At 39.5% G+C, this 27824-nt stretch overlaps 2 protein-coding genes and 1 long non-coding RNA gene across 3 annotated transcripts; 2 read left to right on the top strand and 1 right to left on the bottom strand.

The window, feature by feature from the left end:
- The first annotated feature begins 309 nt into the window (after nucleotides 1–309).
- On the top strand, nucleotides 310–21978 carry cald1b (caldesmon 1b). The gene is made up of 16 exons (XM_080028596.1): nucleotides 310–322; nucleotides 800–908; nucleotides 4471–4599; nucleotides 5382–5688; nucleotides 10905–11504; nucleotides 11892–11927; nucleotides 12042–12109; nucleotides 12793–13039; nucleotides 13543–13668; nucleotides 14799–14842; nucleotides 14933–15011; nucleotides 15388–15519; nucleotides 15624–15752; nucleotides 17305–17376; nucleotides 19209–19246; nucleotides 20995–21978. The coding sequence occupies exons 2-15, from the start codon at nucleotides 832–834 to the stop codon at nucleotides 19242–19244; spliced, it is 2082 nt and encodes a 693-aa protein (XP_079884722.1). The 5' UTR covers nucleotides 310–322; nucleotides 800–831; the 3' UTR covers nucleotides 19245–19246; nucleotides 20995–21978.
- Nucleotides 6172–10480, bottom strand: LOC307251273. Its single transcript, XR_013844894.1, has 5 exons — nucleotides 10416–10480; nucleotides 9305–9335; nucleotides 8687–8804; nucleotides 8306–8398; nucleotides 6172–7602 (listed from the first exon to the last, which is right to left on the bottom strand). It is a non-coding gene; the product is annotated as an uncharacterized lncRNA (long non-coding RNA).
- A 1798-nt stretch (nucleotides 21979–23776) lies between the features above and the next one.
- On the top strand, nucleotides 23777–27242 carry tnnt2d (troponin T2d, cardiac). The gene is made up of 9 exons (XM_080027205.1): nucleotides 23777–23795; nucleotides 23882–23939; nucleotides 24040–24156; nucleotides 24366–24443; nucleotides 24533–24643; nucleotides 25236–25354; nucleotides 25475–25565; nucleotides 26379–26416; nucleotides 27106–27242. Exons 2-9 carry the CDS (start codon nucleotides 23886–23888, stop codon nucleotides 27149–27151), a joined length of 654 nt encoding a protein of 217 aa, XP_079883331.1. The 5' UTR covers nucleotides 23777–23795; nucleotides 23882–23885; the 3' UTR covers nucleotides 27152–27242.
- The last annotated feature ends 582 nt before the right edge of the window (nucleotides 27243–27824 follow it).

The following is a 27824-nucleotide window of genomic DNA, read 5'->3' as shown; positions in this document are numbered from 1 at the left end:
CAGGATAAAACTAGACAGACCAAAGGGGACAGAATAAGATAGAGGAGGAGAGCAGGAGTCAGGTTGAAGAGGAGGAGGAGGAGGGAGGCTGAGCCAGATAGAAGAAAGAGAAGAAAGAGAGAGAGAGAGGGAGAGGGAGAGAGAGAGAAGGAATCGGAGCTGCAGGCTTTGCCTTTTCTGGTAGTTTAAGTCGCTTGAAAGACCAAACAGGAATTCTTTGTGCTGCAGAAGGGCTGAGATATAAACCAGACTGTAGAAGTTGATATATGAAGGGAGAGGGTAGACACTGCTGTTCATGGACTAAACTCCAGCTTCTGCTAAGGTATTGTAAACCAACAGACACTGTAGTTTTTTATGTTTCTATCCATGTCTTGAATTTTGTTTTGGGTGGTCCCCTTCACTTTGATGTGCTACTGATTTAGAGCTCATTTAGTTTTGAACAAAATGTTTTAATTTTAAATGAGCGTGTTGACTTACTAACTTACTGTGATGGTCTGTAATTTAGAATTAAACTTCAAAAAGCTGTGACATCATCATGATGAGGAAATTAGGTTGTATACATCCCATTGTAATAATAATAATAATAATTGATCAAATTTATATAGCGCTTTTTTGGAGGTCACTCAAAGACGCTTGTACTCTGAAACATGTGAAATGTACTTCAGCAAGATTTCCCAGGCAAGTGTGTCTGCTGCTGATCACATATGTATTCCAAGATCAACCAATTGAATAACCAAGTGATCGACTGACTGACTCAATTTTAGAACATGTGATCTGACAGTGCTATCGTGTCTTTCAGTGAGAAAGTGAGGAAAAATCTTTTTGGGCATCATGGATGATGACTTTGAACAACGCATGGAGCGGAGGAGGCAGAGGAGAGAGCAGCAGACACGCGTCGATCCTGACAAGTGAGTAAACATATGTGCAAATGTGGATATGCACACACACACACACACACACACACACACACACACACACGCGCACACACACACACACACACACACACACAAACACACAAACACACACACACACACACACACACACTGTGAACATCTTACAAATGCTGTAAAAAGACATCCTACAATGACAAAAAACAAAGCCTCATTAGTTGTATTAGTAGACTGTCTGACTCACGACTAACAAATCAAACCTGATCCATTTTCACATATAGTAGGCTATGGTTGAAACTAGTGGAATATCTCATGTCGGTTTTTAAACCCATGCGGCGAAAGGACAAACTTAGAGATCTCTTCTCATCTTTTTTAGATCATTCTTGTAATAATCCATCAAAGTCTTGGAGACAGATGATCAGTGTGATCAAGGCTTAATGTGTGTGTTCGTGTATGTGTCTTTCATGAGTTTGAGTTGTGAGTGCCTGTGCAGAGTAGAGCAGACCCAGACTTGGACGGCGACGACGTTTTAATGATCTCCACTGCCTTTTTTGCTTATTAGGGAGTAACTCAGCTGTGCTGCTGTTTGGATAAGTCTCTCAATCTGTCATCTCCCTCCATCCATCATTGTCTTCACATAAATATTACAACACAGTTTAGGAGTTATTGCTGACATCCACTCCAGTAGTGAAATGTTCAATCAAGTAGTTTACCAGACAACATTATAAACCAAACGATGTATAACCTGATGTTATGACCCTAAGGTAAAGTGAATTTCTGAAACCTCTTTCTTGCAGCTGTTGCTTAATTAAGTGAGCTATAAAAAAACCCAAATCAAACATTGCCAGGATTTTCTATCATCAGAGCCAACAGACACAAGCAGTGTTCTAGTAGTTCTGACCTAGACCAGAGAGTGTTAAGACTGAGACAAGACCCAGACTTTAAGAGGTTGAGACCAAGTCAGGAAGAAGACCCTGGACCAGACCAGTGCGAGTCCAACCCTGCATGACACATTTATGATTAAATGTGGAACCTGCTAATCGTAATCATATGCCCTCTTGTAATGTATCCGAAGAATCCCATAAAAGCACCCACAAAAAAAAACTTCATTATCTCAGTATTTATGAAATGTCTGTATTTATTAAGAGATATCACCACTGGCCTGGTGAAATAAAATAAAATTCCTCTTTGACTGACTGAGATAAGGACCAGTACATTATGTTTATTATATATGTTTGATTCTATGGCGAGACCTTTAAAAAGTGGTCTCCAGACTTAGACCAGTGTTGAGAACTACAACATTGCTCTCAAAAATATTAACTGGATTTGATGATTTCATAACCCCAAATAACCGCTTTTAGCCCCCTAACATGTCAAATTCACCTAAAACGCCCAAATCCAAGGAATACCCCAAACAAATTGAAAACTTGTACTTGAATCATTTGGAGTACATGCATGGGGCTGGTCTCTTTTGAAAGGTTTAGACTATCATGAATGGGACTTGGGGGCTTAAGACAGCTTAGCGATGTCATTATGTGTTGAAGGATGGGATAACACATTGTTGGTTATGGTCTTTTCATTGGGTTTCTGTTTTATTTTAATAATATTGTGAGGTTAACCTTCAGAAACTTGGCCAGGTGGTCAAGAGGTTCATACAATGGAATGCAGAAAAAGTCAGTGGCTGTCCATAGACTGTATATAAGTTGTGGTCATATCAGTTGTCCCATTAAAAAAAGAGATGGCGTTCCTAACAATTTTCTCACAGCCCTGCAGCAACTAGCCCTGCCAGCAGTGCCAACCCTTTGCCTTTATCTGCCTCTCAGCTCCTCTGTGCAGCCCGAGGAAGTGCTGCAGACGCTGGAATGTTTCGATTTCAGCAAAAGATAGCCTTCCCCGAACGCTTCAGACCCTGACAGTTTGACTGTTTTTTTTGTCTCTTTTCCTTCATCTTACTCAGCCAAGAAACTCTCATAATATCGCCCTCAATTCATTATGTTTCAGGTCCCTTGGGGTTGGTGCTCTGGAAATGTAACTGTAACATTTTTGACAGCCCTCTCACAGCAGGCCTCTAGCTTTAGGGTGGAGTAATATCAGATGGAATTACTTCCTCATAGATTTGCTTGGGTCGGTCCATGCCATTTGGAGGAACCTTTGCCTGTGGATTTGTTGGATTTCCGCCTCGTTTGAGTCTACGTTTCTGTTTTACAAAAAGGCAGAGAGGATTCCTGTGGTTCCCATCACCTCTGCATCTCACAACATCTGCAAATCATTGTGTTGTGGGATTTCAGGAAGGGCAGAGGGGAAATAATACCCCATGCTCTATCAATGAGCCGTTTCAGATTATCTCTCCTTGCCTCATAAAGTTCTAAGAATAGAATAGAATAGAATAGAATAGAATAGAATAGAATAGAATAGAATAGAATAGAATAGCCTTTATTGTCATTGTATGTTGTACAACGAAATTTGAGTGCCACTCCTCTGGTGCAATCAGCATGCAATATAAATATAAATATAAAATTTTTAGAACAGAAGATAAGGAAATGTTGTTAAGCTATATACAAAAAAGAGACTATATTTATATATCTATCCTATTTAAATTGTAACTATATAAAGAAAGAAACTATATATATATATATAACTATAAAACTATAACTATATAACTATTGAAAAGGAAACTATATATATACATCTATAACTGCATAAATAACAGAATCTGCAGCAAACCTATGTAAGCAAACAAATAAATAAATAACAAAAATGGCAGGTCAACCAGGGAGAAAAATGTTGACCTGTAGGCAGTGTAAAACAGTAATAATAGCAGCAGTTATTGCACTTGTTCCATATAATGTACGTGTTGACATGAGCAGCAGTTATTGCACTTTTCCAGTGGTATTGCACTTAAATGATGAAATATTCACAGTATACAGCAGTTTGTATGATGATTGAAAATGTTTACAGTATGCGGCAGTTGTATGATCAATATGATCAGTATGTGTCCCAGTGTGCAGGTAGTCCTATTTTTGTTTCATCATGTTATTTGTCTCTGTGATGGCTCTGGGGAAGAAGCTGTCCCTGAGCCTGCTTGTCCTGGCTCTATGTGACCTGTACCGCCTACTGGAGGGTAACATGTCAAACAGGTGGTTTGCAGGGTGGGAGGAGTCTTTGATGATGTTTCCAGCTCTGCTGCGGTAGCGAGAGCTGGCAATAGTCTCCAGGCTAGGCAGAGAGCAGCCGGTGATCTTCTGGGCTGTGTTGATGACCCTCTGCAGCGCTCTCCTGTCTGCTGCAGAGCACCCTGCAAACCACGCTGTGATGCAGTAGGTCAGGATGCTCTCTATGGTGGCGCTGTAGAAAACATAAAGTTCTAAGTTACATTTGTTATTTAATCAATTTGTAATATGTTGGTTCATTTCTGTCAATTGCATGCTTTATTTAATATCCACTATAACACTGATTATTATGCCCTTCAAAACATAAATATAATACTATAACAAAACTAAGTGACAGCTTAACTTCAATAACCCATAGTGGAATTTCAGTTTGAATAGGCATGAAGGGATTCTTTTGTGTAACATTTCAGCGTGGGTGGTTGCACCAACGAAGACGATGAGGAGGAAGCTCGTGAGCGAAGGAGGCGTGCGAGGGAGGAGAGGAAGAAGATGAAGGACTCAGAGGAGCCTGGAGACACTGATGTCATCGATACTAACAGGTACAATTTAGAGGAGGTCTGACACGGGACAGACCAGGGAAATCAAGGGTAATCAGAGTAAACAGCTGTAAACCAGAGCAGAGCCCTAGTGTCATCAGTTGGACAGTAGAGAGAAATGTTGCCTGGTGGGTTTTTCTACAAGTGAGCTGGATGGATTGACAGTGTGCTGCTCTCAGTACTTGAATATGTTCAGGATGAAGAGTCTATTGACTTTATGACCTACAGGACAGAAAGGATCCAAGAAGCTTAGTGCAGCTGTTGACTGTTGTGTTGCTAAGCATTAAAAGTAAACCATGCCATTTTACAGTAGGCCTATTGCATGCCATTCATATTTTTCTGTTAGTTCATCTATTGACCATGACACAGCAGCTTAAACAGATCTGCTGCAGGGAAGATAGCAACATTGCTGCTGCTACGCTCCACCAGACAAAAAGCGTCCTTAGGACTGCAAGAAAGAATAAGAAATAATTTTTGTTTGTTAATCAAATGCATTTTCATGCACAAGTTATTAGGTTGAGAAATTAATTGGAGTTAAAAATAGTTATAGTGTATAATAGAAAGTTAGAACTTTAGACATTTTAAAATGTTTGCCATTGACAAAGATGATGGAAGTGCCCCTGGTCGTGAGTTTCTTGGATTTATATTTCTTCTCGTCGGAATAGTCCAACCAGAGACTTTAGATGTGGGTTATTATCACACAGGTTTGGAAATCAGACTTAGATTCGACTAGAATTCCAGGCTCTTCGGTTCTCATGAACAGACGCATTCCCTGTGCATTGCAGTGTGTCCTCCACCGCAACCACTGCTGAAGGTGAAGATGATGACCAGGTTCTGCTAGATCGCCTGGCCAAGAGGGAGGAGCGCAGGCAGAAGAGGATGAAGGAGGCCATGGAGAGACAGAAGGAGTTTGACCCCACCGTCGGCACCACCAACGGCACAGACGACATGTCGGAAGAGCAGTCGACCGTCAGTGGCACACAGCAACGTACAGAGGAGAAGGTGGAGGAGGAACCAGCCCACGAGGAGGTGGCAAACACTGATACTAACTCCTGGAGGACAGAAGAAGAGGAGAATAAGGAAGCTGAGAAGGTACAGTGAAAGTTGAGGAAGATTGTTTGGAGTTAGACACTGCCTATGCAAAGAGAACACACACACACACACACAAGTCACTTTTACATGGCTACACTCTAAAAAGAAAAAAGTTGAACCAACTTAATTGAATTAGGGCAACCGGTAACACAGGATTGAATTAAGTTTATTGAACTAAAGAATGTAAGTTACACTTAAACAATTGTTTTAAGTCAGATCAACTTAATAGTTTGTTTGTTTTCAAATCAAAAGTTTGCATTAATCCAACTTAAAATTAAGGGACAACAACTTAAAATGTCAGTGTTTTCTGACTCAATTTCTTGTTTAATCCTAAAGTAAAATATTGCTTCCGTAGAACCTAAAAGAAAACAGTTGGACCAACTTAATTGAATTAAGGCAACCGGTAACACAGGATTGAATTAAGTTTATTCAACTTAAAATTGCTTCTAAAATAAAATCACATTTTCAAATCAGTTTGTTTTAATATACTTTATTGAATAAAAGTAGAAAACAAAGTGCCAATACCTTCGAACACATTTCAGTGTATAACAGTCGGGCAAGCAACATATTTCCCATATCTTTCCAATATAGAATCCATTATAACCAGCTATAGCCAGTATAGTCACAGTGTAATTTAACATGGGAAAGGAAAAAATATTTTACAGTTTTAAACCAGACAACCAGTGTAATGCAGGTAAGCCTTTTCCATGTTTCTGGCAGCCGTCAGTTTAAGGTGGAGTCAGGGATTCTGGAGACCGCTTGTTGTCAAATCACTTTTGGTATTTTTTTTTACATAGTTTTAAATTGTGTGGGGAAAAAAACACAGCCTAGGCTCAGCAAACTGGTATGTAAACAAAGGGTATGTTAACAAAAGGGGCCCACCGGAGAACCACATGCCCGTTTACAGAGCATAGGCATTGTAATGGAAGACACTGAATTGGTTTTCAGCGCAAAATCGTGAGGATATATTTACAGATTTTTGAGAAAGTGATTAGGACTACAAGCAGTCTCAGGAATCGGTGACTTCACCTTAAAAAAAATAAAAATAAAAAGATCTTGTAAGTCATTATAAATATACTATCACCATTTCACCTTTAATTTTGAAATATGTTTGAAAAAGTAAGTCCAAATATGTTTATACTAAGCTGAAATATTGATAGTTTCTCAATGTAATGACTCACAGGTTTTTTTCTTTTTTTACAGTTTTAAATCAGACAAACACGGTGTGTAATGCAAGTTGTCCTTTTTTCCTTGTTTCTGGCAGCCGCCAGTTAAAGTTATAAAAATCCTCCAAGTCAATATGATACCATCTCAACATTTCACCTTTTATTTAAAAATAAGTTTGAAAAAATTATTCCAAAAATGGTTTTACTTATAAGTGATAATACATATTGAGATAGTGTCTGTAAATATAAAAAGGAACTTCTTTTACAGTTTTAAATCTGACAAACTGTGTGCATAGTAATGCATAAAACCATCAAAAACACCAAAGTTATGTATTCTTGTGCGTGCTAAACATAGATTCTGCTCTACAGCCAGTGTGTTTTGTTCTTTTTGGACCATATCGAAACAAAAATGGAACCTTTCACCTGCTCTTCCAAAAACGTGTGACAAAATTTGTGTATATCACCTTGTGGTTTGAAGAATATTTGTCTCTCATGTGTAGTCACTGTTTTCAAGTCTGCCATACAGATTTTAGGATTTGGGGGACATCTTATGTTGCTTGAGATGCATGATGATTTTCTGGAGCACCTCAAAAGTGAAAGAAAGGGGTGTTGGAAAAGCTAGGTTCAGGTCAGTCCATGCAAAACCTCCACACTCTCGATGAAGAGGCCCATGTTTTCAGGTGGCTCCTGCAGTCCTTCCCCATCCTTTCAAAAGACAAACTCTGCAATGGCGAGCTGCTCCAGAGTCCTACAGTACATGACACAAAACATCACTGTCATCACTTTGCACTTGTATGCAGTAACTAACTATGAACCTTGTATGGTACAATAATATCACTGGCATTAGTCTTGAGTCCAATTTTGTGAACATGCACTAATTATTCTAATGAGTAATTCAAGTATACTTTGTGTCTTGATTTTATCTGTATTTTTTTCAGGGCCCTTGACTTACTTTTCCACTATACTAGTACCTCTATCGTATGAATGTACAACAGTAAATCAAATAATTTCTAGTCATATTTTGCATATTTGTTGCAATCTAGAGTAGGGGTGTGCACGTGTACATGTGTAACCGGTTAGTAAATCATAACCATTTAGGTAAAATCAATAAACGAAAACCTTTCTCTCTCCCCCGCTAATACAGTTTTTAAATATGTTCTGGAGACACGCATTTATTAATTTTACAAACTATTTGGGGATGATAAAAGCTAGTCTGCCAAATCTGTCTGTCCCTCTGTGTGTGTGTGTGTGTGTGTGTGTATCGGCACTGCAGACACACATGCGCGCGCACACTAACACACGCGCGCAGAGTCACCGTCGGGCATGAGTCACAGCCATGGACGAGTGATGAAAGATTAAAGTTACCCGGTTGACGTGAACTACGCTCGTAAGTAGACCGAACTTTATAACACCTGTTCAACCTGCATAAAAGTGTAACTGTTGAAGCTTACCGGATATTCCTTGATCAGGTCATCTGTATCCTCTGCGAGGCAGATGATGAAGGCTTTCGGTACACACTCCCTCCGAAGAAGAATGTCGTCAGTCTAGGACAACATGATATTGATTAATTTTCAATTCAAATCAGTTTCATAATCGAAGACACTCTTAAAACTTAAATCCTACAATTTATTTAAAAATAAATGGACATTTGTAATGCCAGAGTTTCATTAGAAAATAAATGTAAGCTCAATGGTGTGATGGTGAAACATGAGCTGCATATATTAAAGACACTATAATGGTCTGCCCTTGTTATGTATCTGTAAAAGATAGGGAAACTCTGACACCCTCTAAGCTACCAAGGAAACTTGTTTTGTTTGATGCTCCAAATGTACCTGGTCCAAAGTGTCCGTCATTTGGCCTGTTGATCCACCTTTGATCGGCTGACTTGAGTGACTGTAACTGGGCCATGGACCCAGGAACAGCCATGAACCACAGGAACTCAGAATGGATCTAAAACAAATAGTGAATTAATAAAAGAAAATGCAAATTACTTCACTCTGTATACAATCTTACTATGGATCTTCATGTGTCCTGAATAAAAAAATCATATAATCTCAGTATTAAATTTGTTATTATGCTCTATAGCACTTTGCCACTGTTTTGAAAGTGGCTATAAGCTTTTTATGGCCATTTGTCACAACAAAGCTGCGTCACCTGACTACATTTTTCTTATCGTCACCTCCCCAACATGAGTTTTAATTTTCACACTGTTTAATCCTTTTGAGGAGAATCCTTCGCACACTTTTATAATGAGGGCAACAAATGGCTTTAAAAAGGACTGTGGCTGAACTGGAAAAACAATTTGCCTGACGTATAGAAATACATGCCATTGGCAGGGTGCAGTAACTTGTACTCTAACCCTGCATGGTAAACTGAATGTGGCTACACAGCCACATTGAAGCCTTATAAATAGCACTGTCATTAGCACTCAATACTGCAGTTTAACTTACCTTTGGGTAGTTCAATTATTTGTGTCCAGGCCTGAAGTAACCACCACCAATCAGGGAAAGAATCATGAAAAGAAAATTAAACATGCATTAATATTAACTAAGGGAGTGGCGTTTCATTTCAATGTTAAGCCAAATGTGGTAAAGAAGGAGAAAACAGTCTGCTGCGATATAGCAAACTAATATGAGCTGGACTGGTGAATACTTTAACCACCGAGAAACGTATAACTATGGGGTTTCACCGCTGCTGCCTCCATGTCAAACAAGCCACAGAGGCAGTTATCACTGCGTTTCACAGCTAGGTTGAGTGTTTGGTTGTCACGAGAACTACATGACACACACACACGTAGGAACGAATGGCCCAAACAGACACGCGGGCGCAGTTCAGTTTATTCTACCTGTCCGCTAGCAAACTAATATAATAGTAGTGGTGTTGTTTATTTAGCAGCCGGACTCACCTCCGTGCTCTCATCAGAACGGCATGCGACTCTCATTGGTGCTGCCTGAGTATTCATACTAAAAACGTTGATAGCAACGGATGCGGTGACGGCAGTAACACACAAACACACACACACACACACACACACACACACACACACACACACACACACACACACACACACACACACACACACACACACACACACACACACACACACACACACACGGTGTACTGAACAACAGGCGCACGCAGCTCGGTGGTAAAGAAATGTAAATGTATCTGGCCTTACCAGTAGCCTACACAGCATGCTAACCCGGAGAGCAGAGCACTCAGCACCGCGCGCAAATTACTAACCGTTCACTCTACATGTGTCCGCTGGCAAAATGCAATTAATTACTGACCAGTTAACAGCCAAACTATCACCTTTAAATGCCACAGGAAGTTTTACACACAAATGGTTTGAACAAATGGCCAACAATTTCTCACAGAATCAGATAAATTAATCGAAAATTATAAGCTAACCTGAAGGACACAGCATGACTTTGCTGGTCCGGCTCAGTTTAGCTTACTGACGTTAACCTTAAGACGAAAAACTGTAACCATTACAGGCAGAAAATGTATTATCTGACAATTAACATTTGTAAAACATTACTTTGTCTGTATTAGACTTACCGTTTTGTTGGGGCGCCGTGACCGTGTGCGAGACGAGTGCGAGGAGAAAACATGGCGGCTTCACAGGAAAATTTTAGCTGAAAAAGACGTTGACGTAAACGTCCACGTCATGACGTTAGACAGGAAAACCTAATTGAAGCGCTTTCATTTGCATAAGAAAAGCAAGTCAATGTCAGGTCTATGTAGTACAGTACAATTTCAATTTGATGTAATCCACAAAAGTACGTTGCCATCGCTAAAGCAGAAAACCGAGTCAGACTTATTCAAAACAGTGCGTTACTTCAACTTTTCAAAAATATACTTTTTAGAGTGTACCCTGCAGTGCTGCCCTCTAATGCGGCTGCTAATTTTTTTATTTATGTATTTATTAATTAATATTTATGCTGTTTTTTTAAAACATTTTACCTTATTTTATCTTAATTATTAATAATTATATAAAAATATATAATTATCGGAATTATAATTATGATAATTATACATATGTTACAGGAGGAGATTGAGGAAAAGGGTGCAGAAGCAGAAGTAGAGGTCGAGAGGAAGGACGCCGAAGAACAAGCTGTTCCCGATGTTGACGAGCAGGAGGAAGAAAGGAAGAGGAGAGCGGATGAAGAGAGACAACAAAAAGAGAGGGAAGAAAAGCTGAGGACAGAGGAGGAGGAGAGGCAGAAGAAGGAAATGGAGGAAAAACTCAAGAGAGAGGAAGAAGAAAGGCAGGAGGCGGAGGAGAGGAAGAAGAGGGAAGAGGAGGAAAAACAACAGAAGGAAAGGGAGGAGAGGCTGAGGAAGGAGGAAGAGCAAAAACAGAAAGAGGAAGAGATGGAGGAAACAATGAGGGAAAAGGAAGACGAAAGGTTGAAAAGGGAAATGGAAGGAAGACAGAAAAAAGAAGAGGAAGCGAAACGCCTGAAAGAAGTGGAGGAGAAGAAGAAAAAGGAGGATGAAGAAAAGCAGAAGAAGAAAGAGCTGGAGGAGAAAAAGAAGAGAGAGGAGGAGGAGAAGCGGAAAAAGGAGGCTGAGGAGAAGAAGAAAAAAGAAGAGGAGGAAACGCGCAAAAAGAAAGAAATGGAGGAGAAAAAGAAGAAAGAGGAGGTATTAATCAAAAACCTGGAAAGGTCAAATAAAAGTGCTGGTATTAATAAGTGAAGTAACAGAACACAGTCATTTTGATGTATCACACATCCGTCATCCTTAAAAAGTCAAAAGGTGCTGCTATTAATCAGTAAAGTAATACCAACATCTTAATCCTTAAGATCCAGTCGCACTGAGGGACCACATTTGACTTCTCCAGGCTTTGTTCTTGCTCTATTGATATTTGCTACACGATACAGTTTTTGTGGAGTGGATGTCACAGTATGATGAGTCTTCAGTTTACATCTGTGTTGCTTTCACTGTCATGCCTTGATTCTGCACCAGCTTTTAATGGTTTTCTCTTGTGTGTTTTGACCAAGCCTCTTGTTTTCTGTCCCATGTGTGAAGGAGGAGAAGCCGAAGAAAATTGGTTTCAAGGAAAAGGTAAAAAGAAATATGATTGGCAGTAAATATGTCTCCGATGTATTCCTCTTACATGAAAACACAAGTAGGAACAGGGTTTTAATGTTTTAACTTTTTTTCTCAATTTTTTGCAAGAATGAACCAACCAAACAGAACGGATCAGTCATTGAAAATAAACTTAAGAAAACAGAGAAGACATCAAGGTAAATGTCCAACATGTATCTTTTAAACACTACTCTCTTATTTATACAGTATGCGCTCATACTTGCTATGTTTATTATGTAAATATATTAGATGAAGGTAGATGTTCCAAATTAAAATCTATTTGTTTAGTCACAACAGCGACTCCACCAATTTGGTCCAGACGTAGATATCTCAATAATTATTGGATGGAGGATTACCATGAAATTCAGAATGGACTCTCAAAGTGCCAAGAGGATCAATCCTAATAACTTTTGGTGATACCCTGACTTTCCCTGTAGTGCCACCATGAGTTAGACACAATCGGATGGATTGGCACTGCATGTCCCTCTGTAATAAATGTGGTGTTTCCTTCAATTTTTATGAAGCGCTATCATCAGATCAAAACTTTGTCCAATGATTTGATTTATGAACTAAAAACCTACACAACTAGTGGCATTACCATCAGCCTCAGTTGTATATTTTTTTTATTGTTGATTGCCAAATGCTAGTTTGCTAACGTGATAAACTAAGATGATGAACTTGGTAAACAGTACACCTGACGAACACTGTGAGCGAGCAAGCATCGGGACATTTCGTCAAAGCTTCTCATGTTGAAATTCAAATCATGTGCATGTAACACCAGTCCGATTTTGTGGAACATGCATATATGGACCATTAAACAATCGTGAATGTTTGTGAGCAGAGATAGCGCTCCCACCACCAAGGCCGAAGACGCAGAGCGACAGGAGGCCGAGAGAAAGCTGCAGGAGCTGAAGCGTCGGCGTGACGATGCGGAGAGCGAGGAGCTTGAGAAGATGAAGCAGAAGCAGCAGGGGGCCGAGGCCGAGCTGGAGGAGCTCAAGAAGAGGAGAGAGGAGAGGAGGAAGGTCACGGAGGAAGAGGAGAGGCTGAAGAAACAGGCGCTGGATGAGAAGAAGGCCAAAGAACAGGTGACTTTAAAGCTATATTATGTAACTTTGCCCATGGATTTTTAAAACTTTCTGCTGCACGTCCAGGTTTTTTGCAGTAGAATCAACAACTTGATAATTTAGGTGCTTCTTGGGATTTTTCTGAGGTCCTGCGCCAGTGTCGGGGGGGGGGGGGGTTTGTAAACCCTGCCGTACTGAGAAATACAGAGAGAGTTTTGTGGAGCTGATTGGCTGAATCAACTTTGTGTCAATTCATTTGGTGTTGGCTCGAATGTAACCGACATTCATTTATAAAAGTTACGCGCTCTATATCTTTAAGTTCAGGAAGTAACGATCCCATACAAATATTACATATTGTGAAATGTATTTACTGGTTGAAAAATGGAAAGTGAAACATGATTTTGCTGTGATTTAGATTTGTTTTATGTGCCATTCATCACTGAGCTGTGTGAGACTCTCCCCAGGAGGAATCTTGTGGTTACCTATGACCAAAGTCTGACAGCCCATTGTGGTGTTTGTAACAGGAGGAGAGAAAGAGGATGAAGGAGGCGATAGAGAAGAGGAGGGCAGAGGCTGCAGAGAGGAAGAAACAGATGGGGGAAGCGTCTCCAGCCCCCGTCTTTGCTGTCGGTTCCAAAGGCTCCTCAAAGGTGAGTTACAGTAACGAGCAAAGTACCAGCTATCTACAACAAAGTCATTTCAATAGGATTCTGATTTTAAAAAAAGAACATATTCCCTTTCTTGTGTTTGGTGTTGTGAGATTGTTTAGCACACAATTTCATTACAACCACATGTTGCTGTTTTTTGCACTTACCGAAATTAGTTAGAAAGATATTACAAGTAAATTTGAGATTTTTGGTGGATTTGGTTATATCTCCTCACTGTCCGCCAACTGTTTGTACTGTTAGTTTGCTGAACAAAAGTCTGATGTTTATACAAAGCCTGGGCTCTGTAAACAGGTATGTAAAATGTATGAATGTCAACACTTCTCCAAACTATCAGCTACACGCAGTTTTTGTGACATTTATTACAACAATGCAAATGGAAAGGTTTGACGACTGCATGGCACATCTTGGGGTGGAGCCTGTGAAGGAGCAGGAAGGGAGGGGGATTTGTTTTGTTGGTCAGTTCAAATATTAACAAACTGTCCTCTGGAATTGCTTACTCCACCTTTAAGTTTTCCCACGTTTCCCACATGGTTGTTTATTTTACTAGTTACTATTTAAATTTCTGTTTTGAATTCCTCTGATATCACCCATATATTCTTAGCTGACAAGAACATCAAAAAAAGAACAAAACATAAAAAAAGATGTGGCGTCTTGGATGAAGTCAAATATGGCCGTTGGGTAATTTTTTAGCTTGAGTATTTTTAGAGGAATGTTGAGAATTGAGTGTGTGACTGTGCACGTACATGGGAGGCATAATTCATTTTGAACAGAGTGCTTAGTGTGTTTGTGTTAGTGTATGTGTGTGTGTGTGTGTGTGTGTGTGTGTGTGTGTGTGTGTGTGTGTGTGTGTGTGTGTGTGTGCGTGTCTGTGCGTCTGTCTGTCTGTCTGTCTGTTTGTCTGTCTATCCTGGCTCTGTGACAGCCAAACTCTCCAGTTCAATCACTCAGGCACCAGCCAACACAATGTTTAAGTACAGAGAGACCTTCCCAGGCACCGACTGGTGAGGTCGTTTTGGAGACAGGAAGAAAGCCAGGACAGCTTGACCATGTCAGACTTTAATGTGCATGTCAGCGACAGGATGGTTTATAACCTTTAAACTTTTTCCGTACAGATCGGGGAGAAGGCAGAATTCTTGAGCAAATCAGCCCAGAAAAGGTTAGCAACAAAAGACCTTTCACAGTGCAATACAGACACTCCTATATAGGTGAGAAATACTAATCCCCCACATATTGTTCGTCCTCGCAGCACCTCAGTCAGATCAGCTCACACACCAATCGTCTCCAAGATAGGCGACAGAATGAACCAGTTCACGTCTGCCCTCCAGGTGAGACTTGACAACGTTATTTATCATCCTCGTTCATTATCATTATCCAGTGGTGGAAGAAGTACAAATACAACAGTTTGAAAAATTATCCATTATGTAAAAGTTCTGCATTTAAAATCCTACTGAAGTAAAAGTACGGAGGTGTCATGAGAAAAATGTACTGAAAGTATTGAAGTAAAAGTACTGTTTTCTTATATTATTTCAACCCTGCACTATTTGTCATTTTGCCTCTTTGTTCCTCAAACACTTGTTTAAATTACATCAATATTTGCCTCTGAAATGCAGTGTATTGGAAATAAAATAAAATAACATTCAATTAAATAAAATGGAACAAAAGTTACTTTACACCACTAATAAATACAACCTATTCCAACAGGGAACCAAAGAAGTAAAATCACCCAAGTCTTCAGTGGTAGATATTCCCACAGGAGGCACGCGTAGCATCAAGAACATGTGGGAGAAAGGCAACGTCAGCAGCTCCTCTGACAGTCCAGCCCCCGCCAACAAGGTGAGTGAGGGAAAGAGAGAAAGTGGAAATGTGTGTCAAAGGATGATGGAGAGATTGACCGAAAGGTGATTGAGGATTTGTGGTGTGTCTCTTTTATTCCCCAGGATTTAGAGGGTCTCAAAGGAGGAGTCACCGGACGTGGCAACAGTTGGATGGCAAAGCCTGCAGAGCCGGAGAAGACTGCAGCTCCAGCACAAGCAGCAGCAGCAGTAGCATCACCCGCAAAGCCAGCAGTAAGGCCTGATAACCCCCTGTCTTAATTAAACAAACACACACAGACAGACTACTGTATAATAGACACCAGTGTTACTTGAATAGTGTAATCCCTTGATATTCTGTACACGCTAACGTGCTCATTTGCACATCATTATGCCATGTCTTTCTTTGGCTGCAGCCGTTATATCTGAGCACAGAGTTGCTGTCTGGCATCTAGTGACACCACATGGACAGTCCACTCAACAACACCTGCACCCAAAGCCCCCACACACAATTTACTATTACAATTATGATATGTTTTATTGTTTACATGATGTGAACTTTTTAAAATATCTGTATTTAAACTAAAAACTGTGGGAAAACATTGAATGGATTTTTGCTTTTGTGGCCCACAACCACAGAGCACCAAAGCAGCAGTTGTGTGACAAGTGGCCAAATGCCAACATGCCTCATCGCACAGGAGTGTCCTCACCCCCTCGACCCCACTCAATTTTGACCTCCTTAGGTTTTTCAACAATACATTACAGGCCGTAAAACCATACTGTACATTCAAACTTAAATTAATTTTTGTATTTGACTCACTATGAAGCCGATAAACAATATACTTCAATCTGATTGTGACTCCATATTTAAAGGCTCCTTGAAGGCAAGGACATAAAGGCCTCGCCTCCCTTCGCATTTGTCGCATGCAGAGATATTATTATCCTGTTTCACAACACAACCAACAAGTATGTAGACGATGAATGATTAATTTGGTTTAATTTACATCGTAGGACACTGATAAATAAATAAGGTCACTTGTAATCGGGTACATGGTCGGCACTGTGTCCTTTTCTTGAAGTAGGACACCAGCTGCTGATCTTACCATGTCTCCTGGAGTCATCAAACTATGGCCACATGCAATAGCATTGCTGGACGACGTGTGACATTGTTCCTAGCGAAATTTACGAGGGAGATATCTATAGTTCCTTGGCCAGAGAGAGCAGTTATAAGTAACCCTACCCTTACTTGTACGCCAACACTTCCCCCTGATGGGACGAAGCTGTATAACAGTCTGACGCATATCTGTATATATTGTGTTTCTTAGGATAATGTGTGGTTTAAATTTAATTATCTTCTGCCTTTCTTTCCTCTTTCTTCCTTGCACTCTTTTTCACAGCTTTCCTCACTCAAATTCTTCCTACTGCTCTTTGCCTGCTCTTGACACTGGTAAAGGTGCACATATTTTTTCCACTAATAACCAGGAACATTATAAATACTAAATCCTTGAATAAGTAAGTAAGTACATATATTCCACTACTGTAAGAATGCAATTATTGGGTATTTTATATCTCTAGTCTACTACATGGCAGAGGGAATAGTACTTTTTATTAATTAATAATTAATTACTAGCTACATAAATATTGTACGTGAAAAAAAACTTTGTTAAGCTTGTTATTTAGTATACACTGCTTAACTTGTTTTTTTTTGGCTTTGGCTTCTTACCTGCCATATACTTTTGGGGGACCCTAAGCAAGATTTGTATGTACAGTATTTATTTAACCTCAAGATTAACATTATTTGTTACAGGATGTGAAACCAGGTGACACCGGTAACAAGCGTGGCATGTGGGAAACCAAGAAGAGCTCTACGCCTGCCAAGGTACCCCCCCCCCCGACCACCACACACACACACACACACACACACACACACACACACACACACACACACACACACACACACACACACACACACACACACACAAACACAAACACACCTCTATTGTGAAGGAAGATGTTAATGCTTTGAAAGGCTTAATGGTGATATGGTCCTATTTGTTTGTTGTATTCAGTCTACCAAATAGACAGGTGAGAGAACACACTATTGAATGCATGGTTCCACCAGCACAGAGGGATTCCTCTTTGTGGTGTTAACACTGTTTTAATGCTGTTTCAAAACACGTATGATCGGGGTCAGTGTTGCCAGATTTGTCAAAGCTCTATAAAATCTTTTGTTTTTATGAGTAAAACCATTTAATATTAAATTTAAAAAAAATTAAAGGCTATATTATTTCAATGTATTTCATGATTCTTTTTCATGATGATTGTTAGTTAACATGATTGTCCGGCCAATCTGGCAACACTTTTGGGGTTGTTTGTTTCTCAGTTCAGTCAATTCAAAAGGTAAACATGTAATTTAATTCAAATCTGTACTTTATTTATTAGCAACAACAATCTTTAGGGGGGTTTTATATCATTTAAAAAAAAATTACATTCCAGATTTGATTATATTTCATTCTTACTATGTGAGTTTTTTTATTTATTATTATTTAATTTGAATATTAATAAAAGTCATGTTTGGCCATAGGCAGATATCACCTGTCTTACAGTCACAATTGGTTACTATGTGAAAAATATAAGGTGGACAACATCTTGAATTCTTAATGCACTTTTAGTTTGTAATGGTTACCTATAAGGACACCTTCACAACTATAATCTGTTGGTCCGAATCATACTATATTTAGACTTTTTGGACTAAACATGGTCTTGTAAAAGCTCCATAATTGCATCAATTTAGTACTGTTATAGTTTTTTTATATATATTGTTGTGGTTTTTATGAAGGGGAGGGGCCAAAGAAAAACACTTGGGCTTGCTTTTTATTGTATAGTAACAAACAAACAGTCCTATACTCCCCCTCCAAAATTATTTCCATACAATCCCACAGTGTATATTTATTTTGTTTTGTTGAAAGCAGGCAGTATTTTTTAATTAAAAAACTTTGAGTTGCCTGAACTGAAATGATTGATTTTGATGTGATGAAGGATTCCTGTATTAACCTTCCTACCCCCTCACACATGAACAGTCACATACACTCTGTGTTATAGCTATCATTAGTTCCCACACAGGCTTTTGAGGACAAACAGTATAATATTCCTTGGTTCTCATGTGGTGGATCATTTAGAACATGGACTACTTTCATGAATGAGATTTGTAGGCCTACGTTGTTACAGGAGGCTGCACTGTGCACAGATTGTGTGCGTTTGAATGCTGTGTATAATGTATTTTTTTTAAAGCCAGGAAAGCTTCAAAAAGACTCCTTGATGTAGGACTATTTTCATGTGAATTTTTAACAGTTTCCAAAATGTTATATCTGATGTCTCTGGGAATGTTGCGGACTACTGGACATAAATCTCTAAAGGCTATGGACACATTTTAAACATAGGCTACTTCATATATTTATCACAACAATCCAACCCTCTCACTCCCACCGCTCTTGATCTCCACAAATATATTATATATATATACTGTATATATATATATATATATATATATATATATATATATATATATATATGCGGTGGTCCACATAACCAAACTCAGAATAATTCCCAGAATAAGATGAGAAATACTTGCGACACTTTCAGTTGCCTTCATTACTGAATGTTTACAGTATTTTGTTAAATTTTCTTCCCTTTATTCCTTCTTGTTCACAGGTGGCAGTTGGAGGCAAGAGCAAATTTTCAAACTAATGGTGAGTTATTTTAGTAACTGTAAATTGTGTTTAAACGTAACTACAGTGTAGGCCTATTTACTCAATGACCGTACTTGAGAACGATTTCTGTTCTTGTGTATTTTCCTGTTTCTGCTTTGTACTACTTCCCAACATATCAGCAGATAATGTAGGCCTACTACTTTTTTTGTTACTGATTTGTCTGACAGCTACTGTGCAATTATGCTTGAGATTAAGATTTAACATACACAACCTATGAAATTATTAAAGATTGCTGGAGGGGGGGCCTGTTGGTCACACAGCCCTATGTTCCTGAAATTGGCAATTAGGTTCAGGCATCACAGCTGGGTGGTTTGGGTTAGGGTGGGGTTAGACCAGGAATGAAACACACCCAATCAAACAAATAGACATACCATTCTCTATTATAGTTTGATTACTTAAAAATGTGGTACCAACAGGCTGTGGGAATATAGACAAGCTCCCGCTGGGGGCAGTGGGTCTCAGCTAACTGTTGGTAAGCTAGGCTAACAGGCTACTGGCGCCATCTTCATACTGAAATGACATTGATAAGAGTGTTCAATCTTCTCTCAACAAGAGTGAATGAGACCGTAAATGTGCACATACTAACTAATAAACTCAACTTTATCTTGATCAGGCTTTGGGGGAGCAGAGTTTAGAGTGTATCTGTCCTACAAAACATTTTGTTGATGAGGGTGGGATGGCCATTACTTTTTTATGGCCTCCTGCAAACTCATAACCACCACACCACAAACCACTGACCTTCCTTTGTGCCCGACTAGCTGCTCGCTGTAAATCAAAATTACTGCTTGAGATTTTTGGGCATGGGCTCAGCTCTGTGGCACTGTGGTCTATATTTAAAAAAAAAAAAAAAAAAAAAAAACTGACCTTGTTTCCCAGTATAAAGAACCTTGCCGGCTCCTGGGATGGCTGTCGTGTCGTTGCAACTCTCAGTTCACCCGGTGCCACCTACACTGTCCAATGCCACGCAGGGTGTCAGGAAGCTGTTTGGCATACCAGAGTGCAGCTGCTTGATTTTCACATTACAACTGACCACTGTGGAGGATTACCTACTGTTTAAGTAGCCAAACTGACTCGATCACTGGGCTTATTCACTCAGTACTGATGATTTCAAGGTTCAAGGTTCAAGGTTTTTATTAAATGTCCCACGAGGGCAAATTTGTACACAGCAGGGGAGGTAGATTTAAACCTAACGTGCATCTCTACAGTCCGTAGTGATAATATAAATGTGTACTAATCATGAAAAAAAATACATTCACCATTCCCTGATGTAAGCAAAGTAAAGTTTCTGCTCCTCTTCCTGTCCAAAAGCCAAATTTCTTCTGACGTGGAGTCCCATGAGGCTTGAGCCAGAGCGTAAACAATGGGAATGGAAAAGTGTTTGTCGAGTGTCAGCTTCAACCCTAAATAGCGGTCCTTGTTTGTAGCCTCCCCACGTCTTCAGCAGAAATAGACCGATGAGGAATGGATAAAGGGCAAATAACAAAGTTACAGCTTTCAACGACAGAGAAGAGTCCCAGCCTTGACTGTAGGGTTTATGTCAGCAATAGTAGGGCTGGCTCTTATCAATGAACACACAAACACAAAGGGAGGTATGGATGTACAAAATATTTGATTAACAACCTTGTGAATCATCTCGTTTGACACCCAATAAAATTTAAAGAAGCTATGCAGCATTAAATGACGGATGCATTGACTAATAGATCTTTATTGTCTCTCTCTATTAACAGGCGTGACCCCCTAACTGTTGACATACCCACTTACCTGACCAAACAAAAGGCTCTGCTACTCTATGGGCCTCGGCGTGTCTGTATTTTGCATGAAGTTCTCACCACAACGAGGAAAAGACTTGGGACCTGGATGAGCGGCACTAAAGCATTTCGAGCATCAAAGTCTTCCCACATACTTTCCCCTAATTGAGCTCAGCCAATCATTCAATGTCATACCCTGTACTTGTTTCCAGGGCAAAGCACCAAATGCTAAAGCTTAATAGATCATATATTGTGTAATATCCATCTGGCCATCAGGATGCCTGAATGTTTTATTGCTTTAAGCAACACGAACATTTCTGCTTTCCTTGTCGTGTATTGTCATATAGATAATACCCGGGCATCTGTGTTTTTTTTGTCATAATAAGGGTACGCATGAAAGCATTTTCACTGCTTTTTTTGGGGGTGCAATAGACTCTAATTAATGTCTTAAAGCTCACATTTGAAATGTTAGAGCACACTGCCACTGGGCTGGATGTTGGAAGATTCTCCTGTACATAATTGAGTAAAGATGGTACTACTTTCTAATAAGTCACCCTCTATACAGGGTTTATGAATCGAACTGATGCTTTCATTAAGTGTGTATAAGTCGATAAATAGGAGCAGGTTTGGGGTTACTAGCGTTGTAGCTCTGGGGTTTTAATTATCAATCAGTCTGTCAGTCCACCTCTTTGGTCCAGACTGAAATATCTGAACAACCACTGGCTGAATTTTCATGAAATTTGCTACGCGTTTGCTACAATGTTTTCATGCTGATGTTAGCATTTAGCTATTAGTAATGCTGAGCCTTTATTAAGTCTCAATGAACAGCTAACATAGCTGTAGACTAGTCTTTGCATCGGGACAAAAGCTAATTCATGAACAAGTTAGCGTCTATTGTTTAAATAAATAAAAATTAAATCTGTATCAATGACTTATTATTAGCATATTTAACTTTATAATCGATGGCTTATTCAAAAAGTAGTACCATTAGATACAAACTTTATAAACCCATTTTAAAGGGTGACTTATTTTGAGTTGTTCACCTAAGTCCACCAACTCTTTTTTAACGTGTGTTTAAGCGGGTAGGCCAATCACCTGTAAGTGACCAAACAGTATACCTGTTTGCTAGCAGGTAGCAGTATTGCTTATCTGTCATCAGTTTACGTGCCCCTAACCTTTGCAGTTTGTTTGCATTGCAGCAGTGATACAAGTTAATAAGAGATTGACACAGGTGTTTCTGTCATGAGTTGAATCCTGCCAAAATGTATTGTGAGTCTTTCAGTTCTGTTGTGGTGAATTGCTTTGTTTGAATGTTTGAAATTATGTGTATTTGCTTCAGCAATAAAAAAAATTAATACAAGCATGTGAAAGTTCTGCTATTAATGATTTTAGCTACTGGGAGAAAAAGTCATTTCAGGTCCCTTTTAACTACTTGTGAAATTATGGGTTGTGGAAACCTGAGAGGCAGATGAAAGCTTAAATGGGTACATGAGATTTTACCATGACAGAAATGTACCTGCAGAATGTGTGTTGTGTGTGTGTGTGTGTGTGTGTGTGTGTGTGTGTGTGTGTGTGTGTGTGTGTGTGTGTGTGTGTGTGTGTGTGTGTGTGTGTGTGTGTGTGAAGACAGGGCTGTCTAACAATAGACTGACCAGCCATAGGGTGCTGCAGTCACATGAGTCAGAAGGGCCGGACTATGTATCCTTGATGCTCAACCTGTGTATGAAGTCTAGTCTCTGAGGCTCCCTCTGTCTGGCTTACAGGTAAGACTCTCTATATGTCTACTTTGGATTAAAGTTTACTCAAGAGAGTTATTCTCAGTTTGTGACATTTGTAACATTGTTACCACATTCAGAATGTAGCAGATGTGTTTTCACATCCAAGTATCAGTATTGTAACAAACCTTTCAAACGTTTTGATCAAATGTGACTGATTTGCAATACAAAGGTTGAGGTCACTTGCTTCCCATTAGTAGGATGCCGGTGAATGCATAGTTGGTAATTAATATGGTAAACAAAATACACAACATAAATTAAATATTTCCAGTGTTGCAACCTTAGATGGAAAAAGGCGGTACACAAGGTTACAGTGGAACATGACTGGAATATTTCCATATTGTTCTTTTGAGTCCTTTACCACGTTTTATCTGACAGCTGTGTTGATGAGTTACTTACTTGAACTGCAATTACTTGTAACAGAGTTTTGTTTTGTTATAATACTCCTGTTGCTCCAGTAAAAATATATGAATATCTTTTTCCCCCCCACAACTGCCACAGTGAGCTGAGATATTTCCGTCGGTGCTGACACCCATTGTAAACAGCTTGAACTGTTGCCATGTGGTTTAATGATCTGTTATATTTGTTGGTCTAAAAATAACCTAAGACTGGATCCATTTTGCAGAACTCATCCATAACAAAATGTCGGAAGCAGAAGAAGTCATGGAGGAGTATGTAATTCAATTTTATTCCTGCATACTATATCATTTTTATGTATAAAAAAAATCTAAATTCGCTAATTGATTTCTCTTTCTTTTTTATCAATACCGCTTTACTTCTGTAGGGAGGGAGAAGGTAAGAAAGCTACATCTTCCCACATGTGTGTTACTTTATCTCATTTCAGTTTTAGACATATCACTAATCATTTATGTTTCTGATCGGCAGCAACAGGTAAGCAAACTGCAATTTCTCTTTTCAACTATATGTCCCACTCGCTTACCACTTTATTCATAACGTCTTTTCTTTTCTTTTCTTATCCTCAGATGAATCCAAACCCAAGCCTAAGTAAGGGCCTCACCTCGTTTTTTTAGTTCAGTAGCAAATCACCACTTGTGGCAGACTATACAATAATAAACTGCTCACTTCAACAGGTTCATGTCGAACGTCAGTGCCCCAAAGATCCCTGATGGTGAAAAAGTGGATTTTGATGTGAGTCCACTTTATAAAATGCCTCATTCTTGTTGGAAAACAGCCATTTTGGAACTGATGGGTTCTAATAAATGAGTATTTTGTTTTTCTCTGATGGCAGGACATGCAGAGGAAGCGTCAGGAGAAGGACCTGGCTGAGCTGCAGTCTCTCATTGAGGCTCACTTCGTCCAGAGGAAAAAAGAGGAGGAGGATCTCCAAGCCCTCGTAACCAGAATTGTGAGTGTCAAGTCAAGTAAACTGAAGTTAATTTATACGGCCCAGTAGCACAAATAACAATTTGCCTCAGGGGGTTTAACATCACCCTCTATACTTAGACTTTAGAAATCTCAAGTAGAGCTGTGGAGGAGGGACAGCAATGACAAAAAGTAATCATGTTGTTTCTGTTTTTGTCAAAATCATCCCAACTTTGTTTGTCTCTTTTATAGGAGAAACGTCGTACTGAGAGAGCCGAGCAGCAAAGGATCCGGGCAGAGAAAGAGAAAGAGAGGCAGGCCAGACTTGCGGTAGGCCACACCACATCCTCACACTATATCATAGTGTACAACGTGAAAACGATTCGGTAGCTCATCTAAAATAATTGTGCTGCACACAGGCAGAAAAGGAGAGGAGGGAGGAAGAGGATCTACGCAAGAAGTCCGATGACGACGCCAAGAAGAAGAAGGCCCTCTCTAACATGAGCCAACAGTTCAGTGCTGGACAAAAGGTCAATGAATTCCTCATGGCTTATAATGATTCAATGAGAAAGAAATGTACTTTTTCAAATTACCATGAAGCAAACAGGGAAGCTGAGCCTGCTGGGAATTTAATAAACCAAAGTATTGGTAATAAAATACATTTTGACATGACAATGGCACTAAAGATTACGAGATACATTTTTCTGCAAAGCATCCTCTTGGGACCTTATATTTGTGGCCAAATTGTATTGGTAATAAAGCCAATAGTATTAGATATTTTTTTATGAACCAAAACTGTTTAAGGGTAAGGAAAAGAAAAAAGAGAGGAAAAGAAAATGGTGCCATTCCATTACGGAAAAGTCAGAGGACGAACAAAGGAACTGCAATTTATCCTCAGGGGGGGGGGTTCAAATATTAAGCAAAATCCATGGTTATCCATATACTACATTTGTGAACAAAAGTTACTCGTACTACCTGGAATGATTATAATATTTATAATAAGTATATAATATATACTTTAATCCAGTTTATCAATCCGTTTGGAGGAGGGTGAATAAAACGTTCTTATTGTTTGAGTCACATTGACATACAGTACATATCTTGTTTATTGGACCCACACAGGCCGACCAGACCAGAGGCAAAGGAGGGAAGAAACAAACGGAGAGGGAGAAGAAGAAGAAGATCCTGGCTGACCGCAAAAAGACGCTCCAGGTGGATCACATGAGCGAGGACAAACTTAAGTATGTCAGAGTTATTTTACTTCGGTTTCTTTTCCGATTGCACTCTTGTATCGTAACAAATCAACTTTTTGTCCCCTGTGGACATGCCCTGAATACGACCTCTGATTGATTGTGTTTTAGGGAGAAGGCCCAAGAGCTGTGGCAGTGGCTGCAGGGACTGGAGGCTGAGAGGTTTGATCTCAGTGACAAAGCCAAATCTCAGAAGTACAACGTAAGTCCCCCAACTACACACAGCTGGACGTGTCAAAGTAATGACACCTGTAATGGGAAAACAAAGGGAAGATCTCCCTGAATCAAGATGGAAACCAGAGAAACTGAGCACCCTAAATACATAATATTTCATGCATGGTCTTCTAGTCATTTTAAAGGTGGAGTGAGCAATTCTGGAGAATGCCTTTCGTCAAAACCGGTGAATATCTCCTCACAATCCTCCGCTACCTGTCCATACTTTGTGTGCGCTGAAAGAAAAACTGGTGTTAATTTAAAGCCTAAACTCTGTAAACTGGTACGTAAACAAATGGTATGTAACCACAGGAGGCCTCAATTGCCAGCAACATGCCAGTTTACAGAGGCTGTTAATAAAGCTGGATTTTATTTCAGCGCACGGACAGAGGACGGACAGGCAGCGGATCATGAGGAGATATTTACTGGTTTTGACAAAAAGAATCCTTGGACAATGAGCTTCCTCCACAATTGCTGACTCCACCTTAAAGGGAAAACACGTTTTATTTGAGTAATTGCACCACCACAATGCATCAGTCTTTATATCGTACAGTCAAAGAGACTGATCAACAGAAACAGTCACAGCTGTCACAGCCGCCAGTCATGCCACCTACTCAACTTGAGACAATTTAAAGGTCACAATGCAAGACAGCCTTCAAGAGAGTCAAAGGAATGAGAAGTTGTTATGTTCATGTACGAGGCGGGGTTTCCAGCTCCCTCTGTCTTCTTAGCAAGCTCTGCTGGACATGTCAGGTATCCTATCTGTGCTCTTAAAACTATTTTTTTGTGTCTGGCCTTGCAGATTAACCTGTTTCTCGCCCGAGTCCAGGACCACCAGAAGTAAGTGCACAAACCCCATGGGTGGATTTCTTAATTATTTGATTTCCTTCTTGATTGTTCACCATCTTTTATAAATCTTCCCTGATGTAGCCTAAACCTTTTTCCATCATACAAACGGATCATACAACAGATGTCACTTGAATCCATTTATTTGAACAGATACTAAAACTATGAATGAGCTCTCTGTGGCCAATCATTCCTTAAAACCCATGACAATGATGGAAATTGCATTATTAATGTCTTCTGTCGCTCTGTTCATATGTACTTCTAAATTTGAATTTATTTTGCTTCTGGTTAATTAATGCTTTCTTCAAGGAGTTCTCTGTAACAATCACAATTTTAATGGTCACCTTTAAACAGTCCTTTTATTTGCAATGTCATCATTAGATAACAATCCTCCACTGCAGGCTTTACAATTTGGAACCATGACAAACGCAATTTACAGTATGTCAGAGAAGTCAGAAAAGTGGCCGCAAGTGTGAGAGACGAATATGCTGCAATCTCCAGAAAATGATGTTATGTAACATCATAATGCAGAAAAAAAACCTCACGTTTGCAGTAAAGATTCTTAACACATTGCAGATGCATGATCTAGCGTGGATGGATTAAAAGGCATCATAGTTTTGTTGATTGATATCCTAAATGCTGCAATCAAATGACCCCCAATACTTTTTCCTACACCCTTTCAGCACCAAAGGCCGTGGCAAGGGCAAGAGCGCTACCCGGCTGAGGTAAAGCATCAAACAGACAGACAGACAGAGGTCGAGGCAGATTGTGACACCAGTGATCGGCGGCAGTGGCTATTATGTGTGTATTCATCTTTCTGTTGTGTGGGTTTACATGTCAATTATCATGATAGCAAAACAATAAATAAGTCATTACATCTGCTCAACTGCCTGTTTTCCATGTTATTATCCGACATACAGTAAATAAAACATTTACACAAAACCTCAACCAGCCAGGATCATTCAGTAACAGCTCATTAAATGAATCGAAACCTCTCAAAACTGAGAACAGATCTTGTTGAATAAGGAGAAAATTGTAAACAAAGTCTGATGTAGAGTAGTTTTATGTTTACATTTAAGTACTGCTGTAATAAACAGGAAACAGAAGAGTGTGTAAAAATGGTGGGGAATTTTCACAATAAATATCCTCATGAAGCGCATTTCTTTGGGACGTTTGACACATTATTTTGCCAACATCTAATAAAATACTTGACGTGATAAAGAGAGCTTCTTCATGTTGCAGCACGGGTTTGTCATTTCTATCTTTAATTCAAATCTACATTAAGAGCACACATTCCTCAGCGAGGCTCCACATAGTGGTGATGCATTACATTATCTATATGGTTTTACATAAGAAAATAATAGAATATTCTAAGTACAGGAGCGTATGTGATGCCGGTGGC

This window comes from Ammodytes marinus, assembly GCF_949987685.1.
Source record: "Ammodytes marinus genome assembly, chromosome: 5".
Taxonomy (NCBI): Eukaryota; Metazoa; Chordata; class Actinopteri; order Uranoscopiformes; family Ammodytidae; genus Ammodytes; species Ammodytes marinus.
The sequence above is the reverse complement of the archived record's forward strand: the minus strand, read 5'-3'. Positions and strand labels throughout refer to the sequence as shown.